We start from the raw sequence: 25,414 nt of genomic DNA, 5'->3' as shown, positions 1-25,414 counted from the left end.
CAGCTATGTTATGCAGACAAAGGCTAAAAGACTGGTACCTTTCAGAGTAGCGCAGGAGCTCCGCATCGAGCTGCTCTCGGATACCGGTGCGTTTCCTGTTAAGGTAGCGCGGCGACAGTGCGATGTGCCTTCGGTGCGGCCCCACCACCAGGCAGGAGTAGCGGCTATTTACCAGCGCACAGGCGGCAGCGTAGGTCGGCAGCTCCAGGCAAGGCAGGACGCCGGCCGGTCCCACCACCAGCCCCTCGGAGGCCGCCTTCGGCCCCGGAGCCTCAGAACAACCCGCGGCCATGCGGCTTGTCAGGTTTCCCACGGCGCGCACGAGTGACGCAATCGTCACCGCCTATTTCCGGACTCCCCCTTTATACGTCACCACTGGCAACCAGGCCCCTAAGAACTCTCTCCTTGCGCTGCATTGCGCAATTCTGACCAGCAGGGGGCAACCGCTTTGTCGCACTTGGACAACTCCCAGAGCTAGGAGCCTGTGGTTCTGTATTGAGGATGCTTGAAGATCTGCAAACACCTAGTTTCTTAAGGGCTGGCGAACCTGTGTTTTCGCTAATGTCCTCATTGGATTTAATATGTAGATTTAATAGGGGTTCACACTTCGATCATTGCCAGTAGTGAGATGGTTTGGTAGATTTTACAAGCTTGGACTTCACAATAAAAAATTTTTAAAGTATTTATGGAATGTATATTCTGCAGGGAACCCCATCCTAAAAAGCAGCCTAAATGACTCAAATGCAACACATCTGGAAACGAACTCATCATCTCTCTCCAGCCCGTCTTCTCTTCTCGCTCTGTAATCACTGATTCAGAATATCGTACCACCACGCTCCAAATAGCTCAGTTCAGCTGTCATACTCGGGCCTCTGTTGTACCCCCAAACATCAAATCGGCCCCAAGACCTGTGGGGCCAAAGCCAAAACGCCACTCTCTTCGGACACTTCTCTCCGTCGTGGCTTCCAAAACTACGAAGCTGCGTGTGGAAGCTTAGCCTAGTGGTCAAGAGGGCCCTCTGGAGCAGCCAGGTTTTCTCTGCAACACAAATATGACCATGACTTGCCCTTTAAAGCCCCACGTAGGTGCCCTATTTTCTTCAGCATAATACAGGCTCCTTAATACAGCTCTTGCATTACAGGGCCACCATACCTTGTATGACCTGCCCCTAGTAGTTTCATCACACTTCAAATTATTCGCTAGCCCCTACCCATATGCCTTGATCCACTTTCGGCCCTCTCCCTCTATTTCCTCCTCGCCCAGCAAAGGACCTTTGGAACAATCTAAATGTGCAATAATTGGTGGTTTGCTGAAATAAATTATAGTTTGTGCCATATGCTCCAATTTTTACAGGAAATATGCACACATATCATTAGAAAAGAATCTATGTGTAACTACCATGTATTAATACTGGTTATCTCTTGAGGGTGGGTTTATGGCTTTTTTTACTCGTTCGAATTTTCATATAATATTGTAATGAGTGTGCATTGTTTGGCACTAAACAAACAAAACCAATCAGAAATTTAATTAGCAAAAGGAAGTTTGATTGCTACAAGAAATCCTCTATTTTTAGACGGTTTAATATAGCATAGTGCAAGATGAAGATTCTGGGTGCTAAAGTCACATTGTTTGAGTCTGAATCCTGACTTTGCCACTTACTAGATGTGTGATATTAGGCAAATTTCTTTCTTTTTTCTTTAAAGCTGAAATGATTAGGGTAGACTTTAAGGAAGGGATGGAATTAGAAAGTTTGAACTATGTGTAGCGGTTTAAATAAAAGAGTTTCATATAAAGGCCTTCCAGGTAAAAATGCCATTGCATCAGTTGATGTTTGCTGCATCACAAACCACCCCCAAATTTAGTGGCTTCAAATAACCACTAAGTTAGCTCATAATTCTCTGGGTACAAATTTGGGCTGGGCTCAGCGGTGGTCAGATGTGACTCCTCTAGTAGGTTAGAGTGGGCTTTCTTTCCTGGCAGCTGTGCAGGTTCCTGAGGCAGAGGGGGAAGCACACACGTGCACACACACAACCTCTTGCCTAGATTCTGGAACTCACACAATAGCCATCCAGTGCACGGAATGCTTCTGATCTCAAGTACTTTGTCGTTTGCCTAAGACAGCATCAGGGGCTACTTCGATCATATACCAGATGCTGTATTGGAAGTCCCTAAAAATGCCCACCCTAGATAAAGTGTAACAATGAAAACACTAGCAGGAAGGGTTTCATGACCCTATGAGTTGATTATATTAAATGGGTAGAACGATGATTTCATCAACCTCATAACAATTACCACGATCAACATCATCAAAGCTAAGCTTTAATACAAACCTGCTTTATACAAATCACCAACACAGACTCTTTATGTGTACTTGTTATATGCACTTATTATGTATTACATTTATTATACATATTTACAGATGAGGAGGCTAGGTTCTAGGGAAGATTTGTAAATGTCAGCCCCGTGATGCTGGCAACCCTATCTGTATTGTTAACAGCTGCAAGCCTAGTGCCAAACATATGTTTCTTGAGTGAGTGAATGAAGGACTCGCCCAAGGACACACAGGTGTTAATGAATCAACAAAGCTAAACCCAGCATAAATTATTCCACAGCTCATGCTAGGAATCACTAAAAATCATCATGTTTCCTATATACATGACCAAAGTCAGAGAAATGGATGGCTTATTTTACTTAGCCTCTGCCTAAAAAGTGGAAACCAGGCCAAGCTGGTAAATACTACCATTTTAGAAGACTTGGGAACATTTTTAAAAAAACACACCATTTTTGGCCAAAGTGTGAGTGTGGGCAGTCTTGCAGAAAATAACTCAGGCAATAATGACAAGGCTGATAGGAGCCAGGTGCTAGAGCCAGGTTGTCTGGGTGTCAGTCTTGGCACCATGACCTTGGACAACTTGCCTAGTCTTTTTAAACTTCAACTTCCTAATCTATACAGTAGAGGTATCAATACTAGGCACAGTGACTGGCCTATATTAAGTACTCAATAATATTTATTTTTTGAGTCCACAATCCACACTTCCATTATAATATGCTTGATTCAGCCTAATTGAAGCTGTAAAACTGAACTTGGGAGCTGGCGCATATGACTTTCTTGACTGAAGGATGAGGTAGGGCCCTGACCTTAAGAGGAAAATTTAGATTAGAGAATGAATAAAAGATGGAGAATGGCTTGGCCTCACCTCTGGGGATGATTCTTTTGTTTCAGAGTTATTAGCATGATTACTTTCAGCGCCTCTTCAATGTGCTGCCATGATAAGCAGTCTATATACATCAACATTTGATTCCGCTTAAAACAAATCAAAGCTTTCAATATAGTCTCCTCTTAAAACATTTTATTGAAAAATTCATTTTTGGTATGAACTAGGTATTCTGAGAGACAAATTTGCAACTTCGTTTGTCAGTAGGAAGAATTAAAGTAGATTCAATACAAGCTAGTGGTTTGAAATAAGTGAGTTTAGTTTGGGAAATAGTTTTCTTTCAGTAGTCCAATAAATTGTGAAATACAGTGTTTCTGGGGAAAATACATGTTTAAAATTTGCCTTGTGGGTTTTGTAAATGAAGAAACAAAAAGCAAACAAAAATCTGAACGCAATGTATTGTATATTCACCAGCTGTTAGTTGATGCAGGCTGCTTGTAATTCACAGATATGTCAGCAGATGGCAAGCGTGAGCTTTAAATACGTGAAGTTTCGCTTTAGCCCTAAGTACTACTGTAGGGATGGCAAAAATCAAGGCAGCTGTGTGGTCGGCTTGTTTATACGTACAGTCCTTCAAAAGAGGACTTAGAATCAATTTTTGGCTTTGAAAGCCCTTTCTACTTTCTTTTTAGATTGAACTAATCGATGATGTACACCATGCCTACAATGAAGAAAAAAATAACAGCACGTTATATTACATTTTATTGAATAGATTTTACATTTTGCAAGCTATGCTGTTGCTACAAATACACCAACATGGAATGATTCAAATGTATCTGCCTATACGTTAAGATCCAACTTCTTTCATAAGTTTATGTCTTCTTGGTGGTCCTCAAAGTCAGGTCCCGGGACCAGCAACATCAGCATCACCTGGTAAGTGGTTAGAAATGCAAATTCTCGGGCACCAGAGGAGGCTCACTGAATCAGAACTCTAGGGATGGACCTAGCCATCTGTTTTACCAAGACCTCCAGGTCATTCTAATGCCTGCTGAAGTTTGAGGACCAGTGCCTCTAAAGAAACTTGACTTAGAGGAGAGAGGCTCTGAATTGGTCGTTTTTATTCAGGTATAACTGATGTACATGCACTGATCATTAACAATAGATTTGATTATTTCTTTCATATGGGTCAGTGTGCCAACACAGTACATTTTGCAAAATAAGGAACATAAAATAGTATACAATTTATATGGATTCGGAAAGGTAGAATGCCATTTCTTAATTTTCACGCATTTCTCATACCAAATGAAGGACTTCATTTTATGTTCTCCTTTGGATTATACTGAAAGGGATAATGTTATGGTAAATTTTGCATAGAAACTTAAGTAATGAAAGCAATGAAAACTAAGTTAAAATATGAGTATTTCCAAGGTGTATAGAGCAACCTTCAGGAAGGAAAACAATTCTCTGTGAAACATGTGCTATTTATATCAGCACATGTGTACGTTCCTTTCTCTCTTAGGGTAGCCACATTCTCCTGCAATTTTTCTGTTGCTGAAATGAGAGGCGCAACCATTTTAAATTAACAACAAATACACTCAGGTCACATTTTCATTTGTAATTAAGAAAAGGTACATGGGCCGGCCGAGTGGCTCAGTTAGTTAAAGGCTCACTCAAGAGTGTGAGCTCTGAGCAACAAGGTCACTGGTTTGATTCCTGGCTTGAGCTGAGCTGCCGCTGAACTGCCACCAGGTGGCAAGATGGTTCAGCTTAAAAAAAAAAAAGGTACACAACTTGTTTATCCACGTGGTAATTTTATCCTAAACACTACTTTGCCTCAATTATCTTATTATTTGAATTTTTCTTATTTATTTAGAATTTCCCCAAGGCCACATATACTACCAGTTCCCATGGTCATGTTTATTCCATTTTTTTCAGTCTAGAGGCAAGTTTTCTTCTTGTCCATAACGCATAAATACAGTTTTTTAATAGATGGATATTTGCAAATCACATTAGGAGCTTATATGAGGGTAATAATAAGAGCAAAAAACACATTAATCATTGTATTCTCACTCTCTTTATATGAGCATGTAATTATTTGTGTCTTTCTCACTTTTGTAGTAACCAGATATAATAATGTTGAAACACCCTGATCTTTATGCTTGGATTTTATCTCCTGGTCATTGTTTAGATGTTCTGAATATTATCTGAGAATGTGTTAGAATTGTCTAGATAGATAGATAGATAACCTGAACTTTAAAATATGGATTTAGATAAAACTCATACAAATTTTGAGGCTCTACTTGAAGATGCAAGTATCTGTCTAGGTATCTATTAATCAAAAAGGCAATGGCATAGCCCTTTTGGGTGAAAGATGCTTGTTAAAATGGATTGGCTTAACTAATAACATTAATCTGACATGGGTGTGGACGTGCATGTGCAGTGTGAGCATAAATGATGTCTGGGAAGGGGTACAGAAAGCATCAAAAGGGGTTGGGGCTACTTTCTGAGGTTATAATGCCATCTTTATGTAATTTTCTGTCCTTTTATGAAAACTAGGGCCAGTATTTCTTCCAAGGCCCTATTTCCTTTCCAATTATTAGGTTGGTGCAAATGTAGTTGCGGTTTTTGCATTGTTGACATTTGCCTTTGATAAGACTGATAATACATTCTTAAATAAATGTAGTTATGTTAGACATTTTAATGTGCATTTCTCACTTTGGGTTTTTTTTTTGCTAATGACTTATTACTTGCTGTTTATTTTATATGTATTTTAGACTATGGAAATGATGTTAGACAAAAAGCAAATTCGAGCGATTTTCTTAATCGAGTCCAAAATGGGTCGTAAAGCAAGGGAGACAACTTGCAACATCAGCAACGCATTTGGCCCAGGAACTGCTAATGAATGTACAGTGCAGTGGTGTTCAAAAAATTTTGCAAAGGATAGGAGAGCCTTGAGGAAGAGGAGCATAGTGGCCAGCCATCATAAGTTGACAACGACCAATTGAGAGTAACCATCAAAGCTGATCCTCTTACAGCTACACAAGAATTTGCCAAAGAACTCAACGTCGACCATTCTACAGTCATTTGGCATTTGAAGCAAATTGAAAAGGTGAAAAAGCTCAATAAGTGGGTGCTCATGAGCTGACCGCAAATCAAAAATATCATTGTTTTGAAGTGTTGTCTTCTCTTATTCTACACAACAACAACGAACCCTTTCTTGATCGGATTGTGATGTGCAATGGTGAAAAGTGGATTTTATACAACAACCAGTGATGACCAGCTCAGTGGTTGGACCTAGAAGAAGCTCCCAAGCACTTCCCAAAGCCAACTTGCACCACAAAAGGCCATGGTCACTGTTTGGTGGTCTGCTGCCAGTTTGATCCACTATAGCTTCCTGAATCCTGGCAAAACCATTACATCTGAGAAATATGCTCAGCAAATTGATGAGATGCACTGAAAACTGCAACATCTGCAGCCAGCATTGGTCAACAGAAAGGACCCAATTCTTCGACATGACAACGCCCGACTGCACGTCACACAGCCAATGCTTCAAGAGTTGAACAAATTGGGCTACGAAGTTTTGCCTCATCCACCATATTCACCTGACCTCTCACCAACCAACTGCCACTTCTTCAAGCATCTTGACAACTTTTTGCACGGAAAACACTTCCACAACCAGCAGGATGCAGAAAATACTTTCCAACAGTTTCTTGAATCCTGAAGCATGGATTTTTATGCTACAGGAATCAACAAACTTATTTCTTGTTCGTAAAAATGTGTTGATTATAATGGTTCCTACTTTGATTAATAAAGATGTGTTTGATCCTAGTTATAGTGATTTAAATTTCAGTCCAAAACTGCAATTACTTTTGCACCAATCTACTAGACCTTTCTGCAATGGAGTTTTAACACCCTTATTTCAATGTTTTCAAACCCAAGGAACCTGGCCAATAAAATTAACCATGGTGCTTTCAAGGGTGCCTATGAAAATTCTCATTTATTTCCACCTGTCTTTAGCTCACTACAGAAGAAAAATAGAAAAGTGTTTCCTTTTTTATATTTTGAATATTATTTTAAAGCTGTAGTTTAATAAACCACCTGCTGGCTGCGGAGTTTGTGTGAGTGTGAACTCACAGATCCTTGACATTAAATATATTCCAAAGAAGGTGGTATAGAAAGTTTGAGGGTGGAAAATAGATAAAATAGAATTTAGGTGCATTTTGCTATATAATTTACTCTCAAGTCATTAAACAAAATATATATGAGGTCTGACACTTAAGTTTGCGAACTTGTTGCAACAATGTTGCTAACCTTTTCTGATACCAGAGGAATTATTCATTATGAATTTATGCCAACTGGACAAACAGCTAACCAAGTTTATTATTTGAAAATGTTGAAAAGGCTGTGTGAATAAGTTAGGTGACCTGAACTTTTTGCCAACAATTCATGGCTCTTGAATCAGGGCAATTCACCAGCTTACACGGCATTGTCTGTGAAGGAGTTTTTAGCCAGTAAACAAATAACTGTATTGGAACACCCTCCCTACTCACCTGATCTGGCCCCCAATGACTTCTTTCTTTACTCGAAGATAAAGGAAATATTGAAAGGAAGACATTTTGATGATATTCAGGACATCAAGGGTAATACAGTGACAGCTCTGATGGCCATTCTAGAAAAAGAGTTCCAAAATTGCTTTGAAGGGTGGACTAGGCACTGGTGTGGGTGCATAGCTTCCCAAGGGGAGTACTTCAAAGGTGAGCATAGTGATATTCAGCAACGAGGTATGTAGTAGCACTTTTTATAGGATGGGTTCACAAACATATTTGTCAGACCTCGTATTAATGGGTCGTATTCTAGACTGGCTCATAAGAGGCCACAGGTTGTTGTTAATACTTCTGTGCATTGAGAATTATTACAATAATGAATTCATCTTCATTCATGGGCAAAGTGAACTTTCCCAGGATGTAACAACATGCAGAACTTTACAAGGGAAGACCCTACATGAAAGCCACATTTGTCAGCAAAATAAAAATCTGGAGCTCCAAGATTCACACTGAAAGGAGTATTTCTAGGTGAGGAGTTACAATGACTAACAAAAGCAACGCTGTCCCCTTGTGTCTTATTTTCCCTTGACATTTCTTGCTGTGATTCCTGCTGTCATGTACCACGTTGGCTTTCAAGTGATACTGACAGTGTTAGCTCTGCTTGAATAAAAACCCTGCCTTTGACATTCACTTGTGCAGGTGAGTAGACAAAACTAGAGATTTTTAAAAAAATAAATAAAAGGCCGGCCGAGTGGCACGTTGGTTAAGTGTTGGCTTGGGACGCCAGCTCTGAGCAGCAGGGCCCCAGTTTGGATCCCACATAAAGGCCAGTGATGCTGTGCCCTCTACAGCTAAGATGGTGGACAACAGTTCAACCTGGAGCTGGGCTGCCATGAGTCATGGTTGATGGCATAGGCTGCAGTGGGGCTGGCCAGCTGTGGGAGTGAGCTTTCGTCATCTGCCGTGAGCTGCTGTGAACGGCCGTCCAATGGCTGGCGAGAGACTGCCTCACCTGGGAAGAGCGCAATGATAATACCAACATGAGCCAGTGAAGCGACGTCCTCCGCAACTAGACTGAAGAACAAAAGGACAGCAACTTGTCTATTCCCCTTCCCCGATTCCCCAATGCTGTTGCCTTCCCCCAATTCTCCAATAAAATCTTTATAAAAAAAAAGACCGATACTATAAGAAATAAACATTCTGACATATAAAGGAAGAATTTTGCTTACTAATCCAATCCCCTTATGAAGCCCAGGATAAAAATGGTCTTGTCCCGGTTTCTAACTGATGGCTCCCTACCTGTCTCCAATGACCTTTAGATTTACTAACCTTTTTACATTCAGGGTATAGGGAGTTCAGGTTTTCTCTTTAGTTAGCTGAGGTCCTTCCTTTGGGTTCCTGTTTCCAATCTGAGCACACTCCTGCCTGCCAGGTGGTTAACATTGTTGAAGCTGCTTCTGTCACTAGATGCCGCTGGCTCAGTGACCAAAGCTGGATTTCATGGGCTGATTTGGAGTAGGGAGTCCTGTTAATGAATCCTGAGTGCTTAGAGGGAAGTGAATGGGTGTGGTACTCAAAGCTTGACAACTAGACAAAGTCTCGGGTTCAAGTGCAGGGGCCAGAAACTGAAATCAAGGTTTGACCACAGACAGAACGAGAAATTTGAACCTGAAATAAAAAAGAAGCTGAACAAGCAAAGGGGAGTTGTTCATATGAAATGGAGTGGTGGTTTAGTTTTTGGACCTAAGTGTATACAAGTCACATGGTTTGGCTGAATGGCTTTAAGATTCATGGCTACAGCCAGAAATTACTTCACCTTTTAGGTGAAATATTGATGTGTTTCTACTTTTTTAGCATTTCATGTTAAATAAATGATATGAATATGATGAAGAAATATTCACATTGCTAGACAATGTACATTATAGTAGCATTTAATAATTGGTTACGTTTTACCTGCTGTTAGGTAGCAGTAGGCTAAAATTACCACTACTCTATGGTCACTTGGAATCTTGACATTCTCTCTAGTAATTGTTTCATTCTAGAGGACTTAGACCCTTAGTTTATTTCATTTTTTTCTCAGAGCTTGATATAAAAGTATTAATATACTTAGAAGACAGAACAGACAGAGAAGCTCAGATCCCAAAAGACTTTTTGGAGAGTAATGAGGGCAGTTGATATCTACACAGTATAGGGCCTTTAGAATATGTTTCTGTGATAAGGTTGAATGTTACTTCTTTAATTATCTATAATGAGGGACAGAGTGAGGGACAGTGTTAGTGGTAAAGCCAGCCACAAAGAAGATTGTAGCTTTTTCTTCCTGGGCAGTGACCTTGGAGGGCCCAAGGCATTTCTTCTAGCCCTCCCTCAGAATATCTTGGGATGACATTGGAGGATCACCTCTGTCCTAGTGAGTAAGGTGGGGACCAATATCCTGATGGGTTAATAGCAAGGAGAAACCATGAGTCCTGATTTCTTGAGATTAAGGATTTCATGCAAATTCGACAATATTTTGGCTTTTCCTGTGAAGCTTCAGCCAAGTTCTAGAGTTTCTCTGGTGATTTTTCAGTAACACAATACATTTTTACTTTTGGGGTAGGGCTTGCAATGTATTGTGTGCCAAAGAATTAGAGCCTTTGGGTATTAATGAAGAAAAAACTTTGAAATCGATAGTTAGTAGGTGATGTGAAGGAAAGTAAAGATGGATCCTAATTCTTAAAGATTTCCAATTAAATGAAGGCTACCTGCTGATAGTTTGTTGATGTAGTTAATATTGAACTGTTAAATATTGAAATAACTTTTTTTTAACATCTAGAGTTTGACTTTTTACAATATATTTCTTGGGAAATACATTCCTGGTAAAAGACTTGTATTCAGTAAATAATCTTCCTGGCATAAAGAGTTAAAAAAAATCTTTCTGTATAATTTTACTAGGCATCTACATTTCCAAGCAATTTCTGAATTGGTTTCCTCTGCTATGACTAACTGACAACCTGTGATTTATGGATTTGGAATAATTGAATTTCTTGGCTGTCATATTCTTTGAGTAAGAAATATTACGTATGTTTCCAGAAAACTGATTTAAAGAAGAAAAGAGTGAAGTGATGCCAAGTTCTGAAACTTTATTTGGAAACTGTGTTCTAACCAAATAGTACTTACTGTGCTCTTTCTACATTTCTGAAATGTGTTTGCTAAATTCTTTGAAGAATTTTTGAAGTAGTTTTGGACATAAGGTTTCTAAACATGCCACATTTGAGCTAAATCAATGAAACAGGTGGAGGGCAGCGTATTATTGTTCTCACCTTCCCAGGCACAAGAAATGGAGAATTTTTCATTGACGCATGGTAATAAGCTGAGTAAGTTTCTTCAAAAATAGGAGTTACAAAACATCTCATTTTACCTGTCAAACAGAAAATATTTAGTAATTTAGTGAAATTTTTTCATGAACAGAATTTTTTTAGAACATGAAATCTCTAAAGGAACTTCTCAACTTCTTTATGGGTGTTAGCCTACCTGTATATTTGCTAGTTTTGCTCAGTCCATGGATTTAACCCGTCCATCAACTTCAAATTCCATGCAGCAGTTACCAACTCTTCTCACACATTCTACTATAATGATAATTGTTTGACTATGGATGAACCTGTATGAATACTGAGGGTTAGGAAGCAGTTCCCCTCTATGTGCTTTTTGACTAGCATTGTCTAATGGGAACTTATGAGATGATGGAAATATTCTATCACTGTTGTCCATATGTGGCTATTCAGCCATTGGAATACAGCTAGTTCAAATGAGAAACTGAATATTTTCTTTTGTTTTAATTAATTTGCATTTACATTTAAATAATTACATTGAGTAGGATAGTAGCTACTGTATTAGGTGGCAGGTAGACCTCGGAACAGTGACTTTGTGACCCTAAGCAAGTCTACACCTGCAGGTGGCATTAATATTGGCTGCTCTGGATCACATTCAAGAGTTTTCCTCGATGGTTCTAAATTAGGGGGCAATACTTCCCTACCAAAGAAATAGGTGAACATTTTTTGGTTGTTAGAGCTGGGGTGTACACCTGGCATTTAGTGAGTGGGGCCCAGCAATGCTTAATGGTCTGAAGGGCATAGGACAGTCTGCACAATGAATTATTGTCCACCCCAAATTCCAGTGGCAACCAATTTGACATGCCCAAATCAGCTAGCAGAGTTCTTGAAATACAGACTTATGACGGGGTTACATCATGATAAACCGATCCTAAGTTGAAAATATTGTAAGTAGAAAATACATTTACTATAACTAATCTACTGACTATCATAGCTTAGCCTAGCCTACCTTAAATGTGCTCAGGACACTTACATCATCAGTACGTAACCCCATCATAAGTCCACGAGCACCTGTTATTACCTTCCTTTTTATTCTCATCAGAAGCAGGAGGCACATATGGGTGTTTTGTAGACATGATGGGATGCAAAATCACAAAGCACAATATCCAAAAAACTCTGGCAACACAGTGCACTGTGGGGTATCGGTTGTTGACCTTTATGACCTTGTGGCTGACTGAGAGCTGAGGATCACTGCCACTGCCCAGCATCATGAGAGAGTATCGTACCGCATATCGCTAGCCCAGGAAAAGATCAAGATTCAAATTTTGAAGTCCAGTTTCTACAGAATGTGTACAGCTTTCGAAGCATCCTAAAGTTGAAAAATCAGAAGTCGAAACATTGAAAGTCAGGGTCCGTCTTTATTGCAGTTTTTTGTGTGAGATCTCCTGTGATCTCAGTCCTATCTATTCTTAATTCTATCTCCTGTGATTTGTATTTTATTTCCTGCTGCCTCCACAGGGACGTCACTTTCTAATTATGCTCCTTTTGTCCTGTAACTTCAACCACTCTCTTTCTATATTTGAACACACTCTAATCTCTCCTGTCTCAAATAATACCTTTTCTTAATTCCATAGCCTCTAGCTAAGGCCATCTCTGCCTCCTACATTCACAGCATCTTGTCCCTTGTCAATCTCAAAACAACACATTGATCTATCGGGGGAAATTAATTTTTTGTGTCACGACGAAAAGAAAGCTCACACCATATATGTAGTTTCAAAACACACCGTTTTATTACACAGGCATATCAATAGAGTCATCATACCATGTTCCACTTCTAAACAATTGTGTGTGTGTGTGTGTGTGTGTGTATACACATACACACATATATTTAAAATTTCCAAGAGGAGTCCACTTTTATTCTTTTATGTTTATAATAACTGCACCTTTTTGTAGCACACCAACACACAAGTCTCACATCTTTTTTCTAATTTAGTGTTATATTACTTTTCCCCAAGGGTAGGCTCATAGTAAAACTGTAATGTAGACATTAAAATATTGTAGTTCATAGTTCAACGTATTGTGAAAATTAAATTTTCAAGTACTGCAGCATCTTCCTAATTTCCCCTACATATCTCAAAAATAATTATTACACATCCCAAATAAATCACTGTAAGTAACTGAGCCCTGAAAATATTGGGATAAAATAATTTACATTTGAAGATATAGCTATGCTTTGTTAAATACACTGTAGACTATTTGGATAATTGTGATGATTGCATTTCTTCTTAACTCTATGTCAAAGCAGTGATATGTCTACTTTTTTCCTTTAAGTGTGATTTCATAAATTATCTCAAAAGGCATTAAAACATCTTACTGATGTATTAAAGCTCTGTATTGCACAAACATTTCTACAAAGAAATGCCATCTAAAATTAGAGCCAGTGGTCATTCTTTCAGTACAAAACAATATCCTTGGAAAAATTCAATAGAACCATGTACACACAAAATACCTGCAGTATATAGTTTGGATTTTCAATGACAAAAATCATGCCTGCAAATGAACAGTGATGACGTTGATTCATATGGGCAGCTTCTTTGATCTACTGGATAATGAATGGGGAGACATCGATAAAGGACATCAAACAACCATCATCCAGTTATTTCCTTTGACTATATGCAGCCAAGATTTTTTTATGAGCTGACTTAAATATAGTAGGTGATGACATGTTGCTCTAAAACTGAAAGACCTTCAGATTTCCAGTAACTGGAATTATTATTTTCTTAGCACAATTAAAACCCATATTTTGCTTCTAACTTATAACATGGTCTCATACTGGATATTAAGGTGGTAATTTAGCTATGGTTCAGTAAGTAACTCATAAAAAATGACTTGAAAATTGATTAGGTTTGGTGAAAAGTAAAAGTATACAAAACAATGAGAGTTATATATTTAAAAATAATAGAGTGTTTTATCTGTTGCCAGAGGTTATATTTTCATCAATATTTTCAAAGATCATGCTATTTTCTTGCCTATGTCTACTGTCATAGGTTGCTATTTTGACATTAGGGAAGAAAAAGATTGAATCTTGCTATATAAATGTGAGCCCGTCTTTTTATTTCCTTCTACAGAGAACTCTTTCAGGTTCTTTGGATATATGCATTCTTAAAAATGGTTTATCTGTACTATTCCATGTTAAACTGTAAAACAAAAACCTAAATTAAATTTTAGAAAAGCTAATTGTAACTTCACCTTCTGGGTATATGTCACCTGTCCTTTTACATAAATTAATAGGGCTGTAAAGTATTTGAAATATAAATATGAATATTCACAAGTCATTATGTCTATATTTATAAATGTGGAAGCATGTGATTTAAAGCTATGTTTATAAATCAATATTAAAAATTGATATTACATAAATACCATAATAATAGTAAAATAGCCAAATAATTAAGTAATTAATCTTTATACTACACTGTTCAGATCACTCAACTCCATAAATATCAGCCACGATATTTACACACAGCAGACATAATAAAAAGAATAAAAATGAACAAATTTAGTAGAATTTAAATATGTAATTTTGTGGGCATAGAAAGGCCTTGTACAATTGCTTTCCCATCTCTGTGGGAATAGAATCTTGATACTATCCCCACAGCATCACAATTTCTTTTCTACTACCTATTTACATTCATAAATACTATAAATATATGCTCTATATATTTTCAATATTTACAGTATATATATATATATGCAGACACGCGATTGGACAATTAAGTTCTCGAACTTGTTGCAATGATGTTGTTAAACTTTTTTTATATTATTCATTATGAATTTGTGCCAACTGGACAAACAATTAACCTAGTTTTCTATTTGGAAGTATTGAAAAAGCTGCATGAAAAAGTTAGATGACCTGAACTTTTCACCAACAATTCATGGCTCTTGCATCACAACAATCCACCAGCTCACATGGCACTGTCAGTGAGGGAGTTTTTAGCCAGTAAACAAATAACTGTATTGGAACACCCTCCCTACTCACCTGATCTGGCTTCCAATGACTTCTTTCTTTGCCAGAAGATAAAGGAAATATTGAAAGGAAGACATTTTGATGACATTCAGGACATCCAGGGTAATCCGACAACAGCTCTGATGGCCATTGCAGAAAAAGAGTCCAAAATTGCTTTGAAGGGTGGACTAGGCACTGGCATTGGTGCATAGCCTCCCAAGGGGAGTACTTCAGAGGTGACCATAGTGATACTCAGCAATGAGGTATGTAGCACTTTTTCTAAGATGAGTTCCTGAACTTAATTGTCAGACCTCGTATATATGCACATCCACACACGCAATTCTTTATTTTATTCTTAGGCTCAATCATGAACATGCAGATCAATCTGCACAATTTGATCAATACATGTTTATTTATCTTAAATGATATTCATTTACAACTTTCACTCTTGTGCAAAAATGCAAAAATATCAAACAGATTAGTGTTCTCTCTCTAAAAAAAATCTTTTTTACGTTTTAAGTTTTTTGTCATTTACAAATAATTTATGAAATATAATTCATTCACAAATTGAAAATAATTACAATGTTTTTACAACAAGGCATTGCTGAGGTTTTGAATTGTGGCATTCTTGAAGCCATCGTCTTTCAAAACAAAGACATTAAATTATTGTTATTTCTTGATATTTGCGCTTTTTAATTACTTATATGAAATATGTCATTATAAATCTAACACTCATGCTAGTCAAATAGTGCTCGTGTAGAATATGAATCATTATGTTTTACCTGTTCTTCTTCTTTTATTTCTGAAAAGTCTTTTTTAGAACAATCTGGAAAGTCTGTTGAGATTATTGTACTAGAACATTTCTGGAAAGTTTTTCACCCACTAAAAATAGCTGAAGAAGTAAGTGAGGCAAAATTAAGGAAGAATAATTTTAGTGGGTGTTCAGGAGAGATAACAGTGAATGCAAGGACTGTTTCAGTTTTATCTCCTAGTCCTTCAGTATTTCCTTGCCTCATGAAAATCCTAAAAAAATGTTTAGTTCTTTAAAACATTGAGTTAATACAGTCTTCCATTAAATATCAGTTGTGGTCCTCCATTGCTCATGCCGTCTGTCACTTCCTGTTAGGAAAATAACATAAATTAATTAAAATTTCTTTCAGAGGAAGACATTGATTTGGTTAATGGGTTTGCAAAACAGAAATTTCAAGCCATTGAAAAACTTGCAGAGTTTTGGGGAAGGACAAGGATTGGTATTGGTGTTGCATTTGAGAAAATGAAATTTCATGGCATTTTTGAGCGCATGAAAATGCTGAAGTGACAGCCTGTGAGACCAAAGTCTTCTGCCCACAAAAACAGTTCAATCTCTCCCCAGTAGCCCTGAGTTTCTCCTTTCATTCCTCAACTCCATTTTGGAAAGACCTTGCTAGAAAACAGATCATGATATGCCCAGTTTCTCCAATGCATTGGCTCCTTTGCTGAGCATGTCAACAAAGTGCCATGTAGGGGTCACCTTAATTGTATAGAAAAGTCTGTGGCCTTTTTGCTAAGAACTGATAAAGGCCCACAAGGGGATCATTGCTGATTTGTAACTATGGCTCATTAATAAATCACAGTGGAAAAGATTATTTTCAGGACACTGTCACTCATACAGTAAAAAAAAAAAAAAAGGTAAAACCTCTTAACATGTGTTCAATTACCTAGAAGTTAATAAGGAAAACTACATGGGGACACAATGAAAATTTAAATATAAATAATGACCTAACATAAAATGGTCCATTTGCAATGATAGAAAAATATGCTAATTTTAAAAAAATTTAGAAGCTTTTAATTCATGTTTTATTAAACTTTAAGCTCTTCCCTACACGATAAAAGGTAATGAGGAGATGTGAGGCTCATTCACATTTATAATGGTTAGTGTACCATATTCTAAATAGTATTTAGGCAAAACTATCTAATAATAGATGACAACATCTTTCCACACTAGAACAAGCCTATCTGCAACAGAGCGGTAAAGAACAATTCAAATGGAAATTATTTTCCCAATTATTTCTTGGCTATGGCTATATCTACTTTCTGTTTGGATGAATTAACAATTACAAAGTATTGTGTTTGCTTTTATAAACTTTAGAAATTCTTCCAAATATTTATTTGAAAATAAAAGGGTATCCATGCATCATTTTTTGTCTCTTCTCTTTGAAAATGTAATACAGAAGGTAAAATAGGAGGAAAACGCTTGCTTTTTTTTTTGGATTGTCTGGTTTTGAAAGTTGCTTAGAAGGAGCAATGAGTGACTTGGTAGGAAGTGGCCTAGGTTTTGAGCTTTGCTTTTGAAAACTACCGTCTTTTAGAAGATGGAGTAGAGTTTCTTCCAGGAACATTTTGGGAAAGGAGACAATAAAGCAGTAGAGACTTTACCTCTTACATCAAGAACTGACTCCATGCAAAGTACCCTGGCTCCTTCCGGGCTAGGGGACTCGGTGTCATGTCCCTGGATATCCATTTTATCTCCCCTACTAAGGTGCTAAAACAAACAAAAACGAAAACAAAAACTAAAAACTTGTATCCCTTTAGGGTAAAAGCTTTGACAGGAAGTTGAAAACAGAGCCAGCAGCCTGCCTCTAGGATCTGGTGATGGTTGAGTCTGATTGAGAGGCTGGCTCTGCTAGAGATATAGGAAGTAAAGGTAAGTCTAAAAATACATTAGGTTTATTGGGCTGTGGTTAAGTTTACAGATAAGAAACCTGATTTGAGCCTTCATTCAGGAACTCCCTGTTGGTGGCAAGAGAAATAGAAATAATCCTCCCAAAATGATCTTTAGCAATATTCACTCAGACATCTTTTTCTATTCCTTTGACTAGAGCAAAAGCACAATTTCCTAATGAATTCACAGAAGTTTCTTAGGTGCTTTTTTTTTCCCTTAAAATGGCTTTACGTTAAAAAAGTAGCTTAAAAATCATAAAAACTAATCTAATGTATTTTTTTACTGTACGGCAAAAAAATCCAGTTTTTAAAAATCTTACCAAAAAAAAAGAGGTTTCTTAGTTAAGTTCACTTAAATATAGGCACAATCAAATCACCTGTAGAAAAATAACAGTGAAAATCCCTTTTTAAATGAATGAGCATCTCTAGCTTATTTGCAAGTAAGCATATCCAATTTAACAGGAAGATTATACTTTAAATTTGGGCATGACTAGTATTTGCAAATGGACATACTTTCTGCAGTTGGGCCACAGAGCCTACGTGACTAGATTCTGTGTTTTCAATTATATTGTTTAACCAAAGCAAGAGTGGCGACTATTTATTTTAAGCGATACAAAATATGGGAAATACATTTGATGTGTATCACATCAGGTAATTTTACAAAAAGAAAATTTCATACAGAATTTTTACTGTATTAGTGTCAGACTTAGCTTATCTGCTCATGTGTTTTTGCCATGGGAGAGACATAGTTTGCCTTTATCAGATACATCTATTATGAAAAACAAAACTCTGGTCTGTGAATGATGACACTGAGTCAGAATCATGATGTAGCAGAGAATAAAGGAGTCACGAATCATCCAAGCAGAAATGTGTTTGGATGCTTATAGGCAGGCCGAATATTTTAAATACTCAACCAACTTTCAAGCTGCAAGACTCTGCCATGTAGATTTATGTCAGGTCCTCAAAGTAGCATTCGTGAAAGTGATACTTTGAGAAACAACATCCAGTATCAGTCCAGACTGATCTGCTGAAATCATGGCTTCCTAGAAGAGGAGGCACTTCCTGCAGTGACATTACAACATGGCAACTCCCTAAAAATCAGCGTACCTTGTAGGTAACTCTGGTGTCGGGGGCACCATCGGGCAGCTGGGCAAGTCGGTTATTTCAATAGCCCTCAATCTCTAATATAAATATAACAGTTATACAATAAATATTGCACACACATATACACAAAAAACTAAATTGCACTAGTATAAAAATAGAGCATGAAAGAGCCACTATCCATATGTAGAACATTAATCTAATTTTAACAACCCATTTCTTTAAATTACCAGGTCTGCTATTTGTACTATTAACTTTTTTGAAAGACACACATAAATCTGTTTAAAATTGCTTTCTTGGAACAATTCAAGAGCATGTACTCTTTTTATATGAATGTATAGATTGTATACAAAATGGAAACACATAAAACTACAGAATAAATGTTTTTCTTTAAAATAACATTGTACAGAAATATGCAGTGGTAACTCTTGCTACTTTTTCTTCTGTGGTTATGCAGCTTTACTTCCATGATATCAAGTAAAATATGATGTAGCCTTTATCTTAGGGAGTTTATTTCACAGATGCCTTATATTTTCCTTAATAGATTCAGTAGCAGGATATAAATGTTAAAATATGTGCAAAAGGTAGTAGAAACATAGACAGGTCACCACATCATTTGTTCTTTTATGTGATAAATGTAACTTCCTGTTTGAATGGGTTTCATGAAACACTTATGCAAGGAACATTGTTTAAAATACAGGCATAGTTACCCAAATATGCATGAAGTTTAGATGAGAATTAAATGAAGCTTTATGTGAATTGAAATTTCTGCACTGATAAGCAAGGCTTTTTGTCGCCTTATTAAAAGGCCCTTTTATGCTTGAAAATCTAATTTACATAATCAAATGCATCTACTTACAAGCACAAGGGGTGGGCTAGAAAGGCGAATTCATCTGATTTCTAAAACTGTCATTATTGAGTTGAGAGTGCATTTAGTGCTTTTCCTTAATACATAAAAATCCATATTTATAAGGCATTTAGTATTTTATAAAATGCCATTTTAGAAATTGTGCTTTTGTATAGATAGAAAAGCTACAAAATTATGTTGAAAATAGGTGTACCCAGAATTCCAAAGACAAAAATAATACATTCCTATTCTTAGTCTAGTAGGACCAAACTTTTATGAAGTCTAATTCCTCAAATTCTCATCTAAAGCTGCACATTAATTCACCTAGATTTGACTGCAATCTTCATCACACAAGAGCAGTGAGAAGAAAAAGCACAAGACTCACTTTCTCCGCCATTTCGTGTGAGTGATGCAAAGAATGCTCCCTTTCTGAGAACATCCTCCTCTGTTCATAGCTGGCTAGTCGACAAGTGAGCCATGAAGAGAGGGTGCAGCCGCCAATCCCAATGCATGCAAGGGACATGGAGGCGAGATGCAGAGGGTAGAGGGAAGACGTCTTCTTCGTCACTGCCCGAAGGAACTGAAAATTCAGTATGCCCCCAATGAGTCCACAGATGCAGCAGGCAGAAAAGAGGATCATCTGGGAAGGAAAGGAACGGGGGTGTTAAAGTTGAGAAAGCAGAGCTGACCCAACACAGTGCAATGTCTGTCTTGTCACACATCCAGGGTGGTTGAGCTACAACACAATAAGGAGAAGATGCTTTGGGGGCTTCCTAGAGGACAGGAGCGCTCCTTTCACCAAGTTTCTATGTAATCTGACTCCATAGAGAAGGTGTAGACCACAGTGTTTCAGGAATTAATAGTTGACTATAGAAAGGCCAAGGACACATTTTATGAAAACTCTGAAATAAGCAAAATTTGTCTTCTAGGTAGATTCAGATACTATTTATTTCACATCCAATGTGTGCAACTCTCCTAGGAACATCAACAGGTGCCATCTCAATTAGTCCATTCAGCAATTCTTTGAGAGAGAGAGTAATATACATTTTGGAAAATAAATGGTGAGTAAGCCATGCTCAAATTTAGGGCCTGATCTCAGATTTTCTGGCTTCAACTCTGTTTCACTATGTTAATCCCCACCATAAATATCTAAATACCTTCTCATTGAATTATCATTAGTTCCACCAAGCTTCAAATTTTCATACTCTTCTAGCTTTTTTACTTAGGAAATATAGTTAACTCTTTTTCTTTTCATTTAAAAAAATTGTATTGTGTGTGTATCTATTTCCCTAACAGGCAGTTTAGGGACTCATTGTGAACTGACCTTTTATTTTACAAATCTTTTGTTACTATGTGGCACGACAGTGAAAAATACACAATAGATATTCCAAAAATACTGTTGGGTTGGTTGTTTTGGAGAAACACAGTATGGCTTTGCTTTTGATCCTACTACTGGCTTGATCTGGGCCTCTATTAATAGAACTAGTGTTTTTATTCAACCTAAATATCACAGGACCTCTGGCAGAACCAAGCACAACACTGTCTGTATAGTAAATGGTCTGTGCATATTTAATACATTTAATTGAATATTTCAATAGCTTTAATAATTTTATTTTGTATTCTCTTCTGGATTTTCAGGGTGCTTTATAGTATGATACTGCTTTAATGATGTCACGTTATTTCCACCATTATCTGGAACAGAGTCTCTGCTCCTGTCTCCTCTTTTGTCCTCAATACACTTTGTACATTTCCACCTCAACAATATTTTTCATTTCCTAAAAAGAATTTTGCTTTTTCCTTGGACCCTTAGATGGAAGGCCCAAATGTAGTCCTAACTTTCTCAAAAAGACTTCTAGGACTTTATTGATCTCCTCCTTTGGCATAATTCCACAAGGCAAATAGGTAGAATACTTACTATAGCACTTAATTCTACCTTCTCAGGTATTATTTGTTGTTGACAGTTGAGTTTAGCAAGCACTTATCAAGCACCTAGCAGCTGTTAGGCCTGGAGTCAGGTAGCAGTTGGTGATACAAAAAAACCAGTAGCTCTTAGTTATTTGTCTTAGAACATTGCAGTCTTGTGTGAGAGAAGACCCTCTGTTCCAATATGGCATGGCAAATATTAAGAAAGAGGGATGAATGCGTTGCGCTCAGAGTAGGGAGGAGAGGAATTTAGCCCAACCAGAGGTTTCATACAAGACTTCCTTGACAAATGTCATCTAAGCTAAGTGCATGTAGTTCCCAGCAAAGGATAAGGCCATGAATGTAGGAAGTAGCACAGTGAAATAGCATGACAGGCAGAAAGAACTACAAATAATTCCTTTTACTTCTCCAACTTAATTCAGCATTCCTTAATGTGTCTGTCTCACAGTACTTATCACCAATGCTGAAAATCCAGTGATGGATGAATAAAATATTTTATAATTGATTAAATATAATACTGAGTATCAATTACCAAGTAATCAAATCATCCCAAGTAGGAATGTGTAGCTCCCAATTTCAAGTAGAATCAATCAGTAATATTTCATTTGAAAGTATGTTCAGAAGGAATGCAGTTTCTTGGGAATATATTTTGATGTTTACTCATTCTTAGAAAATATGAAAGGAGACTACATTTGAGCCTTCAAATAATTAATAACTGTTAATTAAGAAAAAAATGACAAATTTAATTGACTATTAGAGGAAAACATGTATCTCTTTTGATGTTATTCTCAGTAATTCTTTCAAGGCATGGCACTTCATTAACATGTGCAGACAGAACATTCTCACCTAGGAATTAAAATGTAAAATCTATACCCAAGTTTATAACCATCTACTATTTCCAAATCTCACCAGTCTGGAAATTTTAGATGCCAGAGGTATTTGAAGTGGAGAAATGTTTACACGATTTGACTGAAGGGTGGAGAATCCATGATAGCTAAATGTCATCTGTGGGAACCCCAGATGATACAGGAGGATATCAGATTTTTGTTTTCTAGCTTGTAAGAGAATTAGAAAAATGGAAAAAAGACACTAGTAGCTTTTAAAAAGTCCCTTCCTTTCCCTTCCTTTCTCTTCCCTTTCTTTCCCTTTCCTTCTGCTATGGACTGAATGTTTTTGTCCTTCTGAAACTCGTATGTTGAAGCCAAATCCCTAATATAATGGCATTTGGAGGTGGGGTCTTAGGTCATGAGAGTGGAGTCTTCATGAATGAAATCAGTGCCCATATAAATGACTCTACAGAGCTCTCTTCCCCCTTTTGTCATGTGAGAAAACAGCCAAAGCCTGCAAGGCCATTTGGAAGATGGCCTTACCAAAACTCAACTCCCTGGTCTTGGACTTCCAGCCTCCAGAACCATGAAAATTAATTTCTGTTGTTTATAAGCTACCCAGTCTATGGTACTTTGTTATAGCAGCTCCAATAGACTAAGAGATCTCCTTTCTCTTCCCCCTTCTCTCCCCCCAACTATTTCTTTCATCCCAGTTCCAAGAAATTGTTACTACACAGCCATAAAGCGTCTTTGTAAAAGAAAGATGTAGAAAAAATGAAGTCCATGTCCAAAGAGTGATGGGAAAATCATAGATGCAAACTACAAGCCTCCAAAAGAAAATTTTTATCCGAAGATTTCCTTTTATGTAATTTTAAAAATTACATATCATATGTCTAAAGCCATGGAGATGTCATCCTTTTTGTCTCAGTAGATATTCTCACAGAGGAAGGCGTGAATGCAAAAAGGAGTTTAAAATAACTGCACTACTCCCCATTCCTTTCTCTCCTCAGATAACTGGCTTCTCCTTGGAAAAAGCTTTTTAGGCTCGAAGACCACTTGCTGGGTCCATGTGTCATATTAGTTTTGCCATTTCTTAAAGGTCTATGATCTTTCCTGTTGTGCTCAATAAAATAAACCACGCTTTTTCCTTCTTTCCAAAACTCTCATAAAATGACGTGGAAGGCAGTGGGGGAACCCACACTTCAGCATGCAGAAGTTATCTTCCAGCCAATGTCAGACTTAACTGGGAGCATGTTCCGTACCCTTGAAACCCACGATAGTACCATAAAACATCTGAAAATGCTTACATTTGCATTCACAGTAATAAAATAAAATGAAATAAAAAAAAAATCATTGGGAATTAACTGTAACTATAACAACACAGCTGTTTTGCTGCTTTGCAAAATTAACTTCACAGTCAAACAAAGCCAGTAATCTTTAGGCTCAGTTCCATATTTAAACAGTTAAATTTCCCAGAGACTCAAGTTATATCTTTTTCAGCTTATTGAAGGAGTAATGTGAATGTTTGGAAGTCTATAAATTGGAAGAGGAAACTGTCATCCACAGAAGTCATTAAGAGTTGCATAGACATGTATTTAAAGAGTATATCAAAGCTTTTCTTTCTTTCTTTCTTCCTTTTTTTTAATCATAGTTTCTAATAATCTTGATGGTTTTCTTTGAAAATAAAAAGGCCTGGATTTTTCAGTCTTCTTTTTATCCTAAATGAGTAACATTCAGCAGATGAAAGTTGGCTAGTCACTATTTTCATTCTGAGTTCTTACATTTCAAATATTTCAATATTCAGCACAAACAAGCAGTAACTTACGACAAGTCCAGATTTTTTTTTGGCGCAAAATATTCCACATATGCCGCAAAGAAGAAACTGAAAGGAAAAGAAGAACAATTATTTCACATCCAAAGATAAGGGAACACCTAGTTTTTAGCTTGTAATTCACTCATGACCCTTGCTTCTGGAAATCTTGCAATTTTTACATTCCCATCAAAAGCTGAAAAAGAAAACACTTCATTCCAGAATAGGAAAGAATAAAAATGCAAATTCTAATAAAAATTTGATTTTTGCAAGGTTGCTATAGGTAATTGTGGTATTTAAGCAAAGCCTGTATCAGTTTTACCACCAGGCAAAATTATGAAGTAAATATAGTTAGAGTTTTGTTCCTCTTATGTCCATCCACTGCCTTCTTGTCCTTTCCTATTTCCTCAGAGAGAAAGGTGGTGTGATACATGCATTCATACTAAGGAATTAGAAATCAGTGGGCTATACTATAGGTAAGGGAATTAGCACAAATGAAAAGATAAGGCATCAATCAGGGATACAGTTTTTCTTTTTCTTTTTTGTTAAATGTATTGGGGTGATATTAGTTGGCAAAATTATATAGATTTCTAGTGTACAAATCTATAATATCTACATATTGCATTGTGTGTTACCACCCAGAGTCAGCTCTCCTTCCATCACCATATATTTGACCCCCCTTTTCCCTTTTCTACCACCCTCCCTTACCATCTGGTAACCACTAAATCATTGTCTGTGTCTATGATTTTATGTTTCTTTGCTTGTTTGTCTTGTTCATTTGTTGCTTTCAGTTTTATGTCCCACATATGAGTGAAGTCATATGGTTCTCTACTTTTTCTGTCTGACTTATTTTGCTTGGCACGATAATCTCAAGATCCATCCATGTTGTTGCAAATGGCAGTATTTCATCTTTTCTTATGGCAGAGTAGTATTCTATTGTGTGTATGTACCACATCTTCTTCATCCAATCATCTATTGAAGGACACTTTGGTTGTTTCCATGTCTTGGCCGCCATGAATAATGCTGCAATGAACATCGGAGTACACATATCTTTACAGATAAATGTTTTCAGATTTTTTTGGATAGATACACAGAAGAGCGATTGCTAGGTCATATGGTAATTCTATTCTTAATTTTTTAAGGAACCTTCATACTGTTTTCCATAGCGGCTGTACCAATTTACATTCCCACCAACA

General features: G+C 37.1%; 2 protein-coding genes across 6 annotated transcripts in view; both read right to left on the bottom strand.

Moving 5' to 3' along the window:
• POLR1F (RNA polymerase I subunit F) overlaps positions 1-319 on the bottom strand; it is a gene marked incomplete at its 3' end in the record, with an annotated part of 16,851 nt that extends 16,532 nt beyond the window's left edge. Inside the window, exon 1 of the mRNA XM_019650620.1 lies at positions 39-319. Within this exon, the coding sequence (XP_019506165.1) occupies positions 39-292 (254 nt within the window). The remainder of the gene's footprint in view (positions 1-38) is intronic.
• Positions 320-15,528: 15,209 nt separating this feature from the next.
• The window catches only part of TMEM196 (transmembrane protein 196), a 72,059-nt gene continuing 62,173 nt past the window's right edge, over positions 15,529-25,414 (bottom strand). For 2 of the 5 annotated variants that reach the window (XM_019650615.1, XM_019650616.1), the window contains exons 2-6: positions 24,234-24,290; positions 20,044-20,298; positions 18,818-18,891; positions 17,426-17,531; positions 16,077-16,129 (exon numbers count right to left, since the gene is read on the bottom strand). In XM_019650615.1, the coding sequence (XP_019506160.1) occupies positions 17,429-17,531; positions 18,818-18,891; positions 20,044-20,298; positions 24,234-24,290 (489 nt within the window). In that variant the 3' untranslated portion in view covers positions 16,077-16,129; positions 17,426-17,428. Of the gene's footprint in view, positions 16,130-17,425; positions 17,532-18,817; positions 18,892-20,043; positions 20,299-24,233; positions 24,291-25,414 lie in introns of all 5 variants that reach the window. The other 3 variants (XM_019650618.1, XM_019650619.1, XM_019650617.1) reach the window with 2 other exon arrangements.

Source organism: Hipposideros armiger, unplaced genomic scaffold, assembly GCF_001890085.2.
Source record: "Hipposideros armiger isolate ML-2016 unplaced genomic scaffold, ASM189008v1 scaffold_143, whole genome shotgun sequence".
In the NCBI taxonomy this organism is placed as follows: Eukaryota; Metazoa; Chordata; class Mammalia; order Chiroptera; family Hipposideridae; genus Hipposideros; species Hipposideros armiger.
The sequence above is the reverse complement of the archived record's forward strand: the minus strand, read 5'-3'. Positions and strand labels throughout refer to the sequence as shown.